Below are 18,471 nucleotides of genomic sequence, written 5' to 3'. Positions count from 1 at the left end.
CAGGTTATTTTAGGATTTTTCCAGTGACATATCTTTTACAATCCCTATTAACTGCCAACTAAGTAATTAGCTTCAAGGACTCCTACTGGTTTATCACACTTCTTTCCATAAACATATCCATTCTGGTGACAACGATAAAATTATCAGTAAATGAGTTTGGAATATTTTCCTAGGATCTACCAGTTCTTTGTTATATTAGACCAGAAAACCTAGTTTTGAAACTCCTAGTAAAAGCTAAAAGTGAAGATAGAAATACTTAGTGAACCCAATACCTGCAAAGTCCCACACATTTAGAACAAGGTCCTTCTTTCTTTTGCCTTTTATATGGATAAGCCAGTCTTTCACATCTATGCCAACTGTTGCACCCTGCATTCCAAGGTCTGATTTCTTGATTTTCATTAATTGTTGCAATAAGGTGGTTTTACCACTCCCAGTATTTCCCACAATCATAAGTTTCATTCGATTATAAGGTACAGACTTTTTTAATCGCTGTTGAAGAAACCTGGTATTTGAAAGAAGAAAAATCTAAATAACAAACTGCTTAATAGTAAATTAGTGATTTAGATAGCAGTGAATGTTTTATTTATAAAAAAGCAAGAGATTGCATATACCATATAACTAACTGCACATACATTTTATTACACTATTAAGGCACATGTTTTGTGATTTCAGAAAAGTCAATATTTGATAGCCTTACCAAATATGACATGCTACATTATTACCCAAAATAATCAAAATGTAAACATATATTTGTAATGCTAGTTATAATGCACAAGTAAATAGCACATTAAAATTCTAAAAGTTATAAAGTATAAATTCTATAGTGGCATAGAATCCAAATAGAAATTTTTATGACTCTGAATAAAAACTCATTCTTTTTTTTAAAAAGAAATGATAACTAGGGATGGAGAGATGGCTTAGTGGTTAAGATGCTTGCCTGTGAACCAAAGGACCCATGCTCCACTCTCCAGATCCCAAGTTAGCCAGACACACAAAGTTGAGGCAAGCATAAGCTTTCACATGCCCACTAGGTGATACAAGCATATGGAGTTCAGTTTCAGTGGCTGAGGCCCTGGTGCTCCAATTTTCTCTCTCTCCTCTCTGTCTCTGTCTCTCTCTCTCTCTCTAAATTAAAAAAAAATGATGACTATAATTCATAAACTGTTCCAGTTGTTTGTGTTTTTCTGAAATTGTTAAACACATAAATTAGTTACAGAGTGGCTTCATTATATAGAATGTTATATAGACAATGAGGCCTACCGCTTGCATAAGAATTAAATGGCATGTGAGCTGTTGAGAAGAAAAACTGGGCAATAACATTAGAACAGAAAGTGGATGAACTCTATTCTTTCTAAGTCAAGCCCAAGGGTTCAAAAACACAACCCTTGGGCTGGAGAGATGGCTTAGCGGTTAAGCGCTTGCCTGTGAAGCCTAAGGACCCCGGTTCGAGGCTCGGTTCCCCAGGTCCCACGTTAGCCAGATGCACAAGGGGGCGCACGCGTCTGGAGTTCGTTTGCAGTGGCTGGAAGCCCTGGCGCGCCCATTCTCTCTCTCTCCCTCTACCTGTCTTTCTCTCTGTGTCTGTCGCTCTCAAATAAATAAATAAATAATTTTAAAAAAAACACAACCCTTTCTTATAAAAAGTTAATTATAGATTAACTTAATATGCTTAAATTAGCAGAAGAGAATGGGGAAGGTGTCAATCACTATTTATTCATCTATCAGCTATCCCACTGTGTCTCAGGCCCTCTGATAGGTACCTTGGTTCTTGCCTTTGAGGATATACAGTCAAGTCAAGGACATATTGAGAAGCTTCCATTGAGCAGAGGCCTATATAACACACAAGTTTTATCATGAGTTAAGCCTTGTGAGAGTAGGTAATAGGATAGAAAGAATAACATAGTGAAAGAACAGCAAGTGCAATAAAATCCATTTTCAAAGATATTTGAAGTGCTTAAAATATCAAGCACATCTGGCCTATGTGGGTCCTGGGTAACTGTACCTGGGTTCTTTGGCTTTGCAGGCAAATGGCTTAGCCACTAAGCCATCACTCTGGACCAAATAAAATATTTTAAAAAATAATGACTAGAAAGAGTGAAATCTGGAGATTTCAGAAATAATCTGCAAAAGCCAAAGACAAGTAATTTTATATTATATTTATAACTAAAATACTTCAGCTTATAATGGAATAAATTAACTATTTTATATATGGTATGCAGTGTAGGAAGTCATTATAGTCTGATACATTTCTTTTTTTGAATATTTTATTTTTATTTATTTATTTGAAATAAAGAGGAAGACAGAGAAGGACAGAAAGAGAATGGGCATGCCAGGTCCTCCAGCTACTGGAAATGAACTCCAGATGCATGTGCCACTTTGATTATCTGGCTTGCATGGGTCTTGTAGAATCAACCCAAGGTCCTTTGGCTTTGTAGACAGTGCACTAACTGCTAAGGCATCTTTCTGGCCCCAAATTTCTTTAGATTGATGATTGATAATGAGAACAAATACATAGTAAGACCTATCACCTTCTAGAGCCCACTTCTATTGGAAAGAATAACAGGCATGAGAAGATATTCCCTCAGCATTACCTGGGCTATAAGGAATTTATAAAAATAAAATCTCTGCAATCACAACATACATATATTAAATGAAAATCATGCAGCATATACAATATGAATGTTAACCAATAATATTCATTTTTTTCTAAATTTTAACTAGGATCACAAAGAGGACATCTGAAACAAATTTAATGATGATCAATGAAAATAAGTCATCTAACCTTATGATGTCTTTGGCTTTACAACCTATATATTTAAAATCAAAATTGAGATGCAATTCATCCAAAGGAAGATCCCATATTTTGCTCAATTTCCCCATTTCATTGGGAAAGGATCTTAGCTCCAAGTTGTAACTAACATCAAATGATGTCAGATTTTCAAGAAAACCAATCTCAGGAGGAATCTTGATGAAATAAAAAGAAAAAAAAAAGAAGGGGTCAAATAAAAACTGTTGTTAGGAAGGAAGAAATTCATCTAAGAAACAAGATAATAAGAAATAAGAAAGGGCTCGGGTTTCATCAGCAACAAAGTTCCAAAAATGTTCCAAACATTTGTCTTAGTTTTCACTACACATGTTCAAAACACAAAAGCAAAAATACATATAAAGTACCCTCCAAAATTTTGTGACTTATTTATAACTTCAAAGTTCAACCTCTCTCTGTAAAATACTTCATCTCCTCACCAGAGTAAAAACAGAGAAGTTAGGGCTGGAGAGATGGCTTAGCAGTTAAGCGCTCGCCTGTGAAGCCTAAGGACGCTGGTTTGAGGCTCAATACCACAGGACCCACGTTAGCCAGATGCATAAAGGGGTGCATGTGTCTGGAGTTCGTTTGCAGTGGCTGGAAGCGCTGGCACTCCCATTCTCTCTCTCTCTCTCTCTCTCTCTCTCTCTCTCTCTCTCTCTCTCTCTCTCTCTGTCACTCTCAAGTAAATAGATAGTAAAAATAAATAAATAAGTTCTTTACAGTCCAAGTCTATTATACATTATCATCCAAATCATATTTTACATGAAGTCAGATTCTGTGCCTTCACATAGCTTATGTCCTTAGTAAACCACAAAAATATAGTCATTACTACCTTATATACAACTTGCCATTCTTAAAATCCTACTAAGAAATTTAATTTTCTGTTCCAGGTGTTTTTTTTTTGGGTTTTTTTGTTTGTTTGTTTGTTTTTTGTTTTTAGTTATTGAATCTTGGGCCTTGGACATTCTAGGCAAGTACTACAGACCCAGATATCTATCTATTGTAAGTTTTAAGCAATCTACATTTAATTTATAATGGGAAAAATTCACTTGCTGGAAAGAAAAGAAACAAAAAGCTCTAGTAATTCCAGTAATTATGAATCTTGAACTAGAAGACATATTTAGTTGTTGTTTTATTGGCAATAAAATTGAAGCTGACAAGAAAAATATTTTCTGAGACATGTAGATAATGAATTTCAGACTCATAACCACAGAAATGAAGTAAGACTGACTATTTGCAAGAGAGTTAACACAGTGGAAGAATGCAGAAATCTAACCATGTAGGAAAAGAAAGAAAATAGCGGCAATACATGGAGCATCAAAGCTTGGAAGTGCAGAGGATTGAGCGTTGGCTGCCAGACTGAAAAGGCAGTGGCAAGGACATACTTGGAACATCATACAACGCACAATTAGACATATGGTTCGTACAATTCTTGTACAAATATAGCACAAGAGTGTTTTGGGCTTTTTATTTTATTGGTTTTGTGGAGAGTGGGGTTGAGCTTTTACTATACCTACTTACAACAGGGTAGAATCAAGTAACAAATTTTAGATGAAAATTTGTAATATAAACTATGGAGCACATTTTTAATTGCCTATAACTTCAAGCAAATAAAACCCCTTACCTCTTTCAGTTTATTATGAGAGAGATGCAATTTCTCTACTCTAGCCCATGTGTGTGCTTTTTCACTCAAGTCCAAGATGCTAATCTGGTTATAGCTAAATATGAGTTCCCTTAAGTTCAGAGATTTCCAATGTGTGGGACCTGGCAGAAGTTCTATGTTATTGTGGCTCATATCCAAGGACCGTAAGCTAGAACAACAGAACATCATAATGAAACCAAATGAGAATTTTGAAAATATATGAAACAAAATCACAAATAATTATCACTGAATAAAGAATAAGAAATAACTTAAAGGCTAATATTTTCACATTACAAATATGAATATGTACTTACATATACAAGTATAAATTGGTGAGGAAAAATGAAAGGCATGTCTTACCAGGATGAAGGTTAAATTAATAGACACCATCAAGAACAATAAGATGACCAGGTAGCACAATGTACTGAATATTTTTTTAAGTCATAAGAAAGGATTATGAATACTTTCATAAAAACAAATAACATTTACAGGCAACAAAGATATTTACCCTTGTTTAAATATCACATGTACATAATATGTAGAAACCTCATATGATAATCTATAAATATGTACTATATTTATATACATATGATTACAAAACTGAATTAGTAAAGAAATTTTCAGGCAGGTAAAAATGCCATTCTTCAAATGAAAGAAGAACCAGTGCTTAACAAACAGGTTCATGACACATAGCATGATCAGCAATGTCTTCACCCAGGGTTGCTGTTCAGGCGTGCAGGATGAATGCATGAGTGTAGGAAGCATAACAGCAGTCAGCCACTAAGGACTTTCCCATTTATACAGACCTCTTTCCATCAAGCATATTTGAGGCTTAATGAAGTAGTTCTAAGCTAACATAGCAGAACCATCTGCTATGCCAAACTTCAGGTCCTCAAAGCAATACCTGTGTTTTTATATAAAAGTGTACTCTGTTTTGCACCAGTTATCTTGTTAAAATGCATACAAAGCTAGAAAGGAATTTGAATTGGAGATAATGCTGTATATCTAACAAACAGTACATTTGGGACATGTGAAGAATCACAATTCTTTTCTGAACCAACATCTTTTTAGCCACAGACTCTAATGTAGCAAATTATATGGTTATTTGTGAAATAAAAGAAAATTGAAGACATATATGCAAAGACTGGTAAGATACTTAAGGATGGACCCAAGGCATTCTGTAATTAGGTGCTGGATCATAGTTTAAATTCTCTGGGAAGAATGTTGCTTAATGTCATAACATTTACTACTCAAATTTTATTGATATTTGGCCTTCAAATACATTTTCAAGTATATATTTATTTCTATTTATTTTTACTTTATTTATTTGAGAGGGAGACAGAAAGAGAGAGAGAGAACAGGCATGCCAGGGCCTCCAGCCACTGCAAATGAACTCCAGACGCATGTGCGACCTTGTGCATCTGGCTTATGTGGTCCTTTGGCTTTGCAGGCAAGTGTCTTAACTACTAAGCCATCTCTCCAGCCCTCAAGTGTATATTATATTAAAATGAGATTATGTATATTTGATGGGAGCATATATCTAAGAATTAAGTCTAAAGTTGAAGCAAGCAGTGTTAAAGAACTATGACTCCAGAGAATTTATCCTCAAATGAGATTATAAATTTGAAATAACCACAAAGTAATCACAAAGTTATTACATAGATGAAGGAGATGGCCCACTTTGAGCAGTTAGAACAGGATCTGACACATTCTAAAGTTAGATTTAACTCATTTCTCTGTCACCTTTTGTGGAAAGTTTGTATTTACTATTAGCTTACTTGTGTATATATATACACATATATGCTGAAGAATTTGGTTTATATTGCATGACCCAATTAGAACAATATTTAAAATGATAACACATTTAAATTCTAATGTCTTAATTTATCATTAACATGAAGCTTTTGTTTCCAAAGAAATCAACCAATTTTCCAACCTATACCACCTCCACCCTGCCAGATTAGGAACTACATAAATTCTCATAAATTCTTACTGAAAATGTCATTTAAACATAGGAAAATTTCAAACTTAACAGAGTTTTGGCAATATATTAACCTCTATGAAAAATTAGAATGTGTGAATTATGCTAGCATTCATTTAACTGAGTATGCAGCAATTAATTAATTAATCATGGATTATTTCTATATAATAGCTGCATAAATGAATGTAAAGTTGGATGATTTATCTTTGTGTAGTGAAAATAAAGCAGTCATAATGTCATCAATTAATAAAGTAGGCTTAGAAATAATTTGTTTATATACTTAACTTAAAACCTCAGTTCTAAAGGTACTGCTGTAGCTTATATGGCTTGAAAATTAAAATAACAATAAACTTACTGTGGTAGGATTAAAATTGTATCTGGAATGTTTGTAAACTTGTTTTGAGATAATTTTAGGCTTGTTATAGAAGAAGGTAAAAAAGGCATAGCAGCTGAAAGAAAATTAAAATGAGATAATGAACTTTCAATCACTTTAACCACATTTCTGTTAAACTCAAAAAGAAAGTTACCAATGACACATCACTTTGTTTACTTTCTATTTTCACCCTGAGAGCATAAAACAAATTTACTTAACAAAATAACAACATAGCTACTAAACAATAGAATACTATAAGAAAATTAATCTAAAAACATTTAAGCAACTAAATTAATTCATCTACCCAACATACATAAAGTAAACATTATTAGAATATTCATTTTAAATTGTATAAGAACATATGACATAGATAAATTCCCCACCTTAGAATGCTTTGCTAACTAATAACATAGTGTGAGGGTGGGACTACTTCTGTCAGCATCTCCTATAGTCTCCTCAGTAACAAGGATGAATCCTGCTTCAGAAAAGCGTTCTCTAGTTGTATGATCTTAAGGTAAATAATATAAATCTGTCTCAATGTTTACAATATTTTGGAATATTTTATGAATTTTCAAGAAGAAAATTCAGCATGAAGTATCTGCAGAAGTAAAGTTCTAAAGAAAACAGGGAAACTTGCCAAACTAGGCAGTTAACGTCACATCTAAGAATAGGTGTGGCTAGCCCAGATAAACTAAGATCCTTTACAATTTTAGATATAGATTTTGTGATCTACAAGCCAATGACTTTGTGAAAATAGCTTGAGAAATAACCTCTTAACATTTTCAAGGTTAAAATATGGATTATATTTATATAGAATATTCTCCCAGATCAAAATATTATAAGATACTGCTAGGAGCTATCTTCCTAGGAAGTACTAAAAATTCATATTATATCTAAATTTCCAAAGTGTATTTGTGACAAAAAAATTAAGAGAAGAATTAATTACCTTGTGGGTTAGATGCTATATGGAAAAGCACAGAACAAAAACTTCACTTCATACAGGGTTATTTTTAATAGTGAACTCAAATGTCCTCCACTGGCTCACTCCTCAAACCATTAAGGCTTTTAGTGTTATTATAATTTGGATCTTGAATGTTCTCAAAGGTCTGTGAGTGGAAGGAGTTAGTCACTAGCTTGTGGCACTATGGGGAGGTGATAAGACCTTCAGCAGGTTAGCTAAAGAAGGAAGTTAGATGACTGAAAGGACATTGGAATCCTGGCCTTTCCTGTTCCTGTTTTCACTTCCCATCCTCCATGAGGTAAGCATCCTTCCCTAGCACATGCTCTGCCTTTATGTGCTGCCTATTGATAGGCCCACCACAGCAGGGATAATTGACTGTAAAGTATAACTTATGCAACTGGGAGCCAATATTATGAATTCTCATGTGTTTTATTCACTAAGGAAAAACTTTCTAACAGAACTGACAAAGTAGATTTTGACCTGAGAACAATCTAAGCTTTTGTAACTACTCCATTAACAGAATATCCCTGAACATATCCCAGAAATCTATTTCCTCAATTATGAGGCTGATGTCATACCTACTTTTGTCCAATAAAAGATGGCATATTGACTAACTAAACCTCAGTTCTTTCAGGTGATCTTTCCAGAAGTGACTTTCTTTCCTTCTTGTAGCTTAAATGTTCTAAAAAAGTTAGACAAAGAAAAGTTCCCTGATTCTATAATCTAAATCCATTCCCCTAAGTTACCACCAGAGAATCTTGAAACTATTCCACAATATTTAGCATAATATCCAATTAATTTTATTTGTGCCATCATTTTAATGATTTACTCAAACTTTAGATGTTAGTTCCTTATGGACGATGGTTTGCTCTGCTAACCATTGCATGCATCCTTTTATCTGCAGTATCAGATTAAAGGTTAAACATGGTCAATATCCAGGAGGAGAGAAAAGAAAAAGGAGGAATACTATGGAAATTAACAAGGCCTTTTATCATTATATAATTCTGAAAGTTTCACAAATTAGAACATTTTAAAATAAGGTCAAACATTATACTATTACTAAATAATGTTAGGACTGTTTTTTTTTTTTTTTTGTTCCTACTAAGTATGGAATAATGTCTTCCAAAGAATTAGAACTAAATGAATATACATTAACTTCACTGGTTCAAAAATGATTCAGTATTGGCATGTCATTACCATCCATCACTACCCTTGTTTAGGGTTCATTCCTGTGTTTCATATTTATGGATTGTGACAAGTAGCACATGTCTACCATCCTCTACACACATCCTCTGTGTTCTTTCTAGTCATTCTTCCCTCCTCTCTAATGCCTGGCAACCACAAATCATTTGGAATGGAACAATAGGCAACCCTTCATGGAGGTTTGGGTCAGATGCCCACCACAATGATTGATTGCTCTACAGCTGATAGAAATTTGGGAAGTGGAGCCATACTGGAAGAGGGATGTTTCTCAGAGTGAGCTTAGCATTGTTATAGCCAGATCTCCCTTGCCAATTAATAATTAATGACTCGCTTTCCTGCTGCTACTATTGTCCACCTGATGTCAAGAGGGTAATGTCCAATGTCTACTTTAAAATCTTTACTCTGTTATCATGAAGCTTCTCCTTGAGATAGTAAGCCAAACTTTAAAAGAAAAAAAGGAAGGAAAAAAAAAAAAAACTTTCTGCCTATTAGCTGCTACAGGCCAGGCGTTTTGTGCCAGCAATAAGAAGATAAGTGCAAGACCTCTATAGGTTGACTTTTTCACTTACATATGCAGGCACATTTTCCCTATGTCTGCTCCTGGACTGACGCTCATGTCACCACCAACCTGCTAACTGTATATATAGGACTCTGGGATAATACCACTTTGAAATTCACTCCTAAAGTGTCCACAACTGGCCTGTGTTCTATGGGTTGGGAGGTCTGATGAGGACAAGATTCATATACAACACTTACCTAGATAGTTCATTCTGGCACTGAAACTCTCCGCTTTGGGACAAGCTTCAAAAAAGTTGTCAGGCAGGGATGAAATGTGGTTTTTATTAAGGTTTAAAATCTTCAGTTCCTTTAGGTTCAAAGGAGAACTTATCCCAGATATTTTATTTCTGGTTTTAAAAAACAAAACAGGATTAAAATTAATGAACTAATATTATTTAAAGAAAAAAATTAATTCACCTTCAAATCACAATTTCAAAGTGGATTTATTAATTTTAAAATTGGTTGTAAAAATTACAATTGTCAAAAATGCATTACTTATCCCTACCTATTCTATTATATTTTTGCTGAAATTCCTTAATATAAAAATGTCAGTATACTTTTCCAACTCTAGAAAGCCCAATGCAAGGGAAGCCTTCTATCTTTATCAATTCTCTTCTCACCCTTCTAAAATAAGCTGTTCGAGCTTCTCCACCACATCAGCAAGGTTCTCAGGAGTAGCAGAGAGCTGGTTGTATGACAGGTTCAGCTGTTTCAGGGATGGGCACTTCACTGTGGAGTCTAAAACTATGAAAGGTCCGATGTCATTTCGAGAGGCATCAAGGTTGGTGATACAAGTCATTTTCAACAAGTAAGAGGGAAACGATGTAAGTTTATTACTGTGCAAATCCAAATGTGTCAGACACTTTAGAGTCTGAAAAGAAAATATGTTAAAATTCTAAAATGAACCATTTGAGAAACAAGTTTGGCTACTATTTCTGCCTTCTATGATACTGGTAACTAGAATCATCAAGAATTTTTTTCATTGAAAACACAATCCAGAACAGATCAGCAGTATTTTTATTGGCCTCCTATTGCTATAGCATAGATGAAATCCAAGAAAAATATAATAAGTAACTGTCCAAAGCAGGTTCACAGGAAAAGGATAATATACCTTTTTTGTAAAGTACTTCTGCAAAGAGCAAGAAATAAGGAAAACTGGCCTTAGCAAATATCAAACCAAGAATTTCAGAGATAAGCAATATAATAATGATGTAATAAATGAATACCACCTCTTAAAATGCTGCCTCTTAGGACCTGTTCCACCCTGTGATACAGATTAGATCAGACTGTGGAAGTAGTCATTTATAGGCCAACAGGCTTTGCAAGTGAGTGCCTTTAATCATTGAACCATCTCAATCTCATTCTTAAGTAATTACTGAGAATTATCTCGCTAGATTAAAATAATTGAGGCAAGAGATAGTATGTAGTTTTGATAGACGTTAACATAACCCTATGCCCTTGGGACCAGACATAGAGCTCATTTTCAATAGGTCTCCATTCTGCTGCCTGAGATGTCTTGAGCACTAGTTATACACAAGCATGAAACTCAAAAGAATAGGGTGATTGTTGCCCGTTGACCCAGAGGTAGACCCTGCTTCTGGTAGACTTAAGCATGCATTAGCCACCTAGGGTGCTGTGAGTGACAAGGTGAACTTGATTTACTTCACAGAGCAGTTGTGGGAAGCCTGTGAGTGCATTCTGATGAAGCTCCAGCTTTGTCAGATGCTCCAGGTGGCCAGTGATACAGCATCTCTGGCTGAGGGCATCAATGTCTTGGAGTTCATTGGCTGAAAGGTCTAATGATGTAATATGTTCTCTCTCAGAAGCCAGGGAAGAAATGCTGTCTGAATTCCTCATTTGGGATTGAAGTTTTGAAGATCCTTTTGTCAAAAAGAATAATAATAAGGGAAGTATAAGAATACAGTTTAAAATGCACTTGGTGAAAGTTTACTGAGCAGACATTAAGGGATCTCTTGCAGACATAGAAATGTTTAGTAGACAATCATGTTCACATTCCAATGGCAGAGATAGACAGCAAATAAAAATACCTAACCAACTTGGGTAAAACAACAAAGCAAGTACTGAAGAGACAAAGAGAAACACTCATGAGAAGACTATTTACATTTCAGAAAACTCACTTAAAAAACCATGAGTTAACAATATTCACAAAAAGGTAAAATTTTAAAGCCAGGTGTGGTGGTGCACACCTTTAATCCCAGCACTTGGGAGGCAGAAGTAGGAGATTCCCATGAGTTCAAGGCCACCCTGAGACTACATAGTGAATTCCAGGTCAGCCTGTGCTAGAGCAAGACACTACCTCAAAAAAAAACAAAGAAAGGTAAAATTTTTAATTTGTAAACTTTTCTATAGCTCCTTGGATCACTGGGTAAATATGTGTGATTATGCAGTTTGAAATTGTAACTAAGAAAACTTAAATAATCAGAGAGAATTAAGAAAAGCTTTGTATTATACCCAAAATAGCTATTTTTTTTATCATTACTTCCAAGTACTTACTGTGTGAATCATCTGAAGACAGTATTTTTCGTTTTTGCTTCAGTAAGTCTTCTTGATCAAAAATAGGACCCTATTTGACAAATAATAACATTGGTATCATTTGTTGCTTTTTGAGAAGAGATTATTTTATATGGATGCTACAAAAATGTTAGTAGAATTAATGGGGTTTACAGATATGGAGGAAAGAAATGGTCAAAAACAAATGAAGAAACTAATCATGAAGATTAAACAACCCATTTTTGTGCTAACATGACTTTAAAATGTTTCTAGCCCCTCACCTTTGCTTCATTATCTTTTTTAAAATTTTGTTGCTTTTAAAAAAAAAATAGGGTGTCATTATGTAGTTCTATATTGCCTTGCATTTGTGACCCTCCAGCCTTAGTCTTCTAAGTGTTGGGCTTACCGACATATCCTACCACATCCTCTCCTTTTTAAAAATTAAGGAAACTGAAAAGTAGACAGGGTGAGACTAAAAGCTACACACAATCAAATTATCAGCCAATCAAAGTAAATAAGAACTGCCATACCCAAACACTGTTGCCAAACTGAACCTATTTGCCTATAGTCCTTCATTCTATCCATCTTATGATATAGAACTATGCGGCAGGTCTTTCAGACACTAAAGGTGCTTGCCTGCCAACCCTCCCAGCCTAGGTTCAATTCTCTAGCAAGTTACATAAACATGTTTACAAAAAATGCTTTAAACATCTGGTTTTCTGTTTGCAGTGGCAAGAGATGCCAGCATATCATACATGCATGTGTACACACACACACACACACACACACACACACACAAACATGCAATAAATAAATGACTAATTATAGAAGTAACATAAAATAACTCATTTTGGTTTTATTTTTACTGTGTACCTGTGTAATGTGGTGCGTATAAGTGTGTGTAGTTTATCCCCTTGTATGTGCCCTTCAGGTACCCTATTGCTCGCCTGTGGTAGTCACAGGAGAATATTAAATGACCCACTTTATCACTCCTTTGCCTATACTTGTTTAACTAGAGTCAGTCTCTTACTAATACCAGGGCTTGCTGTTCTCACAGTCCCAGACATTCCCTCAACTCTGCTGTCCTCGTTAGAATGGGGTCACATATGCATGTGGACACAGCCATCTGCTTTTTGAAGGATCTGCAGATTCTGACTTCAACAGTTTCAGCCTTCCTCAGCCCTCATGCTCAGAAAGAACATGTGCTTAACTGCTGAGCCATCTCTTAACCCCTTGTTCAAACTCTTTTCATTTATAATTGATATATGATAATTATTTACAGGGTGCAGCATGACAACACAATTCATATATGTATTATAAATTAATCAAATAATATATATAGAAATACAGATCCTATAGAAAAATTTGATCCTATAGAGATGGCTTAGGGGTTAAGAGCATTTTCTGTGCAAGCATGAAGGTTGCTTGAAAAGGTCTGAGACTACCAGAGTTTAATTCCTGAGTACCCATGTAAACAGGTAGGCATAGCTATGTGTGCCTGTAACCCTAGTGCTATGGAAACAGAGACCAGAGAATCACTGGAGCTCATGAAAACTGTAGCTCTGGGTTCAGAGACTGTCTCAAGGAAATACATGGATGAACAATAGATGAGAACCTACAACCTTCTCTTCTGGCCTCCACACACATATGAGCATACTCCACATATAGACCACACCCCACCACACACAAAGTTGAACCCATAGAAATAAAGAATAAAATAGTTATTATCAGAGACTGGGGGAAGCAGAGAAGAGATCAATAAGTGACTATAAAGTTACACAGAAAATGAATAGAAAAGTTCTGGTATTCTATTGTATTATAGAATGGCTAGAATGAGGAATAACATGTTATATATTTCAACATGGAGTTTTTGAAAGCATATGGTATACATATAGTATGCTTTTCATTTTCCCAGTTCTAAATAAATTTGAGCTCATATATATGAAAGGATTGAATCTGAAAATACAGTATACTTTGATTTTTTAAATTTTCAACCAAATTGCTTTCCAATTAAAAATTTCAGATTGCAGGCAATTAGTAATAACAGCCCCAGAAAGAGAACCCATAGATTAAAAGGTGGTTATTGAGCTGTTTTTAATAACAATGCAACAGATAAAGTGAGATAGCTATTTAACATAGTTAACTATGATATCCAAAAGGCTACTTTTATAACGAATAGAATCACATATTTTATAAAGTTTTATACTAAATTATGACCAAAATTAAAACATAGGTTACCCTAGATCTTTCCAAGTGAACCTGACAATTCAGTAGCCCTGCTGCTATCACTTAGAACTATCCAACACCTTGTGGAAATGTGCCACAGCCTTTCTATCATTGCACATCAAACCAAACAAGCAAGAAATAATGGTTTCCATAAAATTGCATGATTCTCAATATATAAATACATAGAGATAGCTCTGTTTGTGTGTGTAACATATAATATATGTTATTCCATTTTGTTTGGTACCCTTCAGTCTCTTCTCTGGTTCCTTATAAATGACCTTCACATTTCTAGCTAATGTGATTCATAGGACCTAGCTACACCAGTAGGCATAGACCTATCCTGGCCTCCATAAAAATGAAAATTTTTAATTATTAAATTATTTAATATTTAATATACACATTTGCATATAAGGTAATGAAACTTAAATTTACTTATCAAGGGAATATCAGGACCCAAACATAAACACAATTTAACTTACCAGTGAATTAGAATGCCTTTGCAAATTTGGAGAGTAGTGCTGCAAGGTAGGATCTCTGCAAAATTCTCCTGCACTAACTGAATTTGACTTTCTTTTCACAAGAAATGAATTTTCACTTCCTAATTTGAAATGACAAATAACATGAAAGTAAGAAAAGCTAAGCTGACAAAATCATAATATGAACATAACTCAATCATGAAAGTTTAAAAATATTTTCATATTAATAGTAATTTCACAATGAAAACCCTTTGCAATATGATAATAAAGGTAATAAACTATGCTGGCTTTTCATTTTAAAAATTCAACTACATTTTTCTTCTTCCAAAAATATTTTTGAATATCTGTTACAAACTAGACATTGAATAAGTATTGGATAATGACAAACAGTAAACAACAAATCCATGCTTTAGAGTTGCTCCTTGTCCAAGAGGAATAATCCTAGGAAATCATACACTATATTAAACATGTGTGATAGCTATACTTAGAAAGGAGAGAACATGTGCAAAAAATTATGATCAGTGTTTTCCCCATTACACTAAAATTTTCTTACAGTATTTTAAAATCTGGCTTCAAATACTATGATAACATTTTGAATTATTTGACATTTAAGAATATTAACTAATTCTATTTTAATTTCATATTTCATGATATATTTTATTAATTGATATTAAAATGGAAACAATGGGTTTAGTTGGAATTAGTCTTTCAGGAACTTCTTTTGGTAGAAATAGAGATTGATTGAAAGGCCTAATGAATTCTAGAAAAGCACTGAATCACTGAGCTACAATACTAGCCCTGCTGGGCAGCAATCATTTAATGAAATAAGATGTGAGAACCAATATGACTAGTCAAAAATTATATGTGAACAAAAATCATACTTATAAGGATAAATATTGAAGAAGTATTTGTAAAAATTGCTCATAAGATTTTTAACTTCTACTCTTTATCTTGGAAAAATATTAATTTTACATGCTAAAAGTAAATTATAAAATGAATGTACAAAATGAAAAATCTACTTCAGAATTTGTCATATAAATCTTGATATAAACATTAACTCTCTAGTTTAATATCAAAATTTTATTGACCAGGCTGGTAAGATTGCTTAGCAGTTAAGCACTTGCCTGTGAAGACTAAGAACCCCAGTTTGAGGCTCGATTCCCCAGGACCCACATAAGCCAGATGCATAAGGGGGTGCACACGTCTGGAGTTCATTTGCAATGGCTGGAGGCCCTGGCGTGCCATTCTCTCTCTCTTTCTCTCCCTCCCTCTCTCTCTCTCTCTCTCTCTCTCTCTCTCTCTCTCCCTCTTTCTCTCTGTTGCTCTCAAATAAATAAATAAAAATAAAAAAATCTTTAAAAAGTTTTATTGACCTCATATTGAAATTACTTTGTGTTTAAAAATTTTAATAAAATAGAATTCATAATTTAATTTTTAAATAATATTACATTTTCATAATGTAAACATACATTCTTAAAATGTATATGTTTGTGAAAATTGATTAGCATATTGTTTAAATAAGCAACATAGTGTATTTGTCATTGATTTTTACAATAACATTTCTAATATTTTTACTTGAAAAAGAAATACCAGGGCTGGAGAGATGGCTTAGCAGTTAAGAGCTTGCCTGTGAAGCCTAAGGACCCCGGTTCGAGGCTCGGTTCCCCAGGTCCCACGTTAGCCAGATGCACAAGGGGGCGCACGCATCTGGAGTTTGTTTGCAGAGGCTGGAAGCCCTGGTGCGCCCATTCTCTCTCTCTCCCTCTATCTGTCTTTCTCTCTGTGTCTGTCACTCTCAAATAAATAAATAAAAAATTAAAAAAAAAAAAAAAAGAAAAGAAATACCAGAAGGGCTGGGAATATACCTCAGTGGTAAGAAACATGTTCAGTGTGCATGCTCCTATGGCCCAAGTATTTTATGAAGTATATTTCAAAAGTTAAAAATATACACTTAACCTTCATAACCACCAAGAAAACCAAATAAACTATAGTAAACAAAATATGAGTCAACACTGGGCAAAAAGTACAGGAATGTACAATAAATGAAAGAAAGGAAATAAAGTATATGAGTTCTCTTATCACCCTAGCCTTCTGCCTGGAAGTAATTCAATAGCCACAACCACAGGCATGAGGAATATAATGGAAGTGTGATGGCTTTTCTGAAATAAGGAGGTGGAGATCAACAAGAAGTGACTTAAAGCACTTCCTAAGCAAATAATGAGGGCCTGAAGAAATGTAGGAGACTACTCCAGTTCAATGCCCAAGACCCACATAAACAGCTAAACAGAAAGCTCCAGGATTAGTAAGAAACTCCAGCTCCTAAAATGAAATAAAATAAAAGAAGGATAGTGAATTGGACCATCCAACATTCCACCCTGTCTGCCACACCTGCAAGAAAATGTACACTATGACAGGTAAGAGCATTGGGTGCCATGTGCATACGTCATTCTACACATACTTCATTACACATACACAAACATGTGTATACAAAAAATAAAGCAAGCCAGGTATTGTGGTTCATGCCTTTAATCCCAGCACCCAGGAGGCAGAAGTAGGAAAAGCTGGGTGAGTTCAAGGCCAGTCTGAGACTACATAGTGAATTCCAGGCCAGCCTTGGCTAGAGAGAGACCACACCAAAAGCAAAAATAAATAAATAAAATAAAACAAGTTAATGAAAATATACAAAGTACAGAAAAACATCAATGAAACAAAAGTTCTACTCTGACAAAAATTAAATGTATAAATCTTGAATATCTAATTTTTTTTAAAAAGATACAAATTACCAATGACAAAACTAGAAGAGAAGATATGACTAAAGATTCTTCAATTATTAATGAGAATTATTCTGAATATATCCAATAACCTGGCAATGGATGTGAAATGGATGTCTACTTTCAAAGTCATGTTACTAAAACTTACTTGTGAACTAAAATAATAAAAGTAACTAAAAATCTATTCAAGTTACTAAATTTATAATTTAACCCTTCCTCTTCTTGCCTCAAAATTTCAAATTTAAATGTGCTTTACTGGTGAATTATACCAGATATTAAAGAAGCAACTAATACCTCTACATAAACTTCCAGAAAACAGAGTTGGGAATACTTCCCAATTCAAGATGTAAACAACATTCTCATGATTATAAGGAAACAAAACCATAAGCCAATATCCCTCATAAGTGCAAAATTACTTAAATTTTTAGAACAGAAAATTCTATACTAAATAAATCATAATTTACTAATGCTAAGTGAGAGTTACCCAAAGAATTTAAATTTAGGTTGCTCTTAGAAAAATGGCCAATCTAATTTATCATGTTATAAAAATAAAGAGATTGTAAAAATTGCAATAGGACCCCAAAAGAATTTTTCTAAAACACATTAGCCATTGGTGACAAAAAGACTCAACAAGTAAGTAGACTTCAATTTAATGAATGATCTCTTCAAAAAAAAAACTATAAACATAAGTGTACCTAATTCTGAGAGACTGCATACTTTCCCCTGAAGTTTTGGATCCAGGGAATGATGTCTTATCTTCCCACTTATATTCAGTATGGACTAATGGTCCAAGAAAATTCAAGAAGAAAAAGAAGACGAAAAGACATATAAATTAGAAAAGGATAAGCTGGGTGTGGTGGCACATGCCTTTAATCACAGCACTTGGGAAGCAGAGGTAGGAGGAATCACTGTGAGTGGTCACACTGAGACTACATAGTGAATTCCAGGTCAGCCTGGGCTACA

At 34.3% G+C, this 18,471-nt stretch overlaps 1 protein-coding gene across 2 annotated transcripts in view; it reads right to left on the bottom strand.

The window, feature by feature from the left end:
- Positions 1–18,471, bottom strand: part of Lrrk2 (leucine rich repeat kinase 2) — a 169,308-nt gene that overhangs the window by 90,824 nt on the left and 60,013 nt on the right. For both annotated transcript variants that reach the window (XM_004662176.2, XM_045152027.1), the window contains exons 21-29: positions 14,741–14,859; positions 12,039–12,108; positions 11,187–11,404; positions 10,145–10,395; positions 9,723–9,871; positions 6,785–6,878; positions 4,431–4,617; positions 2,783–2,964; positions 273–502 (exon numbers count right to left, since the gene is read on the bottom strand). In XM_004662176.2, coding sequence (XP_004662233.2) covers positions 273–502; positions 2,783–2,964; positions 4,431–4,617; positions 6,785–6,878; positions 9,723–9,871; positions 10,145–10,395; positions 11,187–11,404; positions 12,039–12,108; positions 14,741–14,859 — 1,500 coding nt within the window. The remainder of the gene's footprint in view (positions 1–272; positions 503–2,782; positions 2,965–4,430; positions 4,618–6,784; positions 6,879–9,722; positions 9,872–10,144; positions 10,396–11,186; positions 11,405–12,038; positions 12,109–14,740; positions 14,860–18,471) is intronic.

This window comes from Jaculus jaculus, chromosome 6, assembly GCF_020740685.1.
Source record: "Jaculus jaculus isolate mJacJac1 chromosome 6, mJacJac1.mat.Y.cur, whole genome shotgun sequence".
NCBI classification, from domain to species: Eukaryota; Metazoa; Chordata; class Mammalia; order Rodentia; family Dipodidae; genus Jaculus; species Jaculus jaculus.
This window is presented reverse-complemented; position numbering and strand designations above follow the sequence as displayed.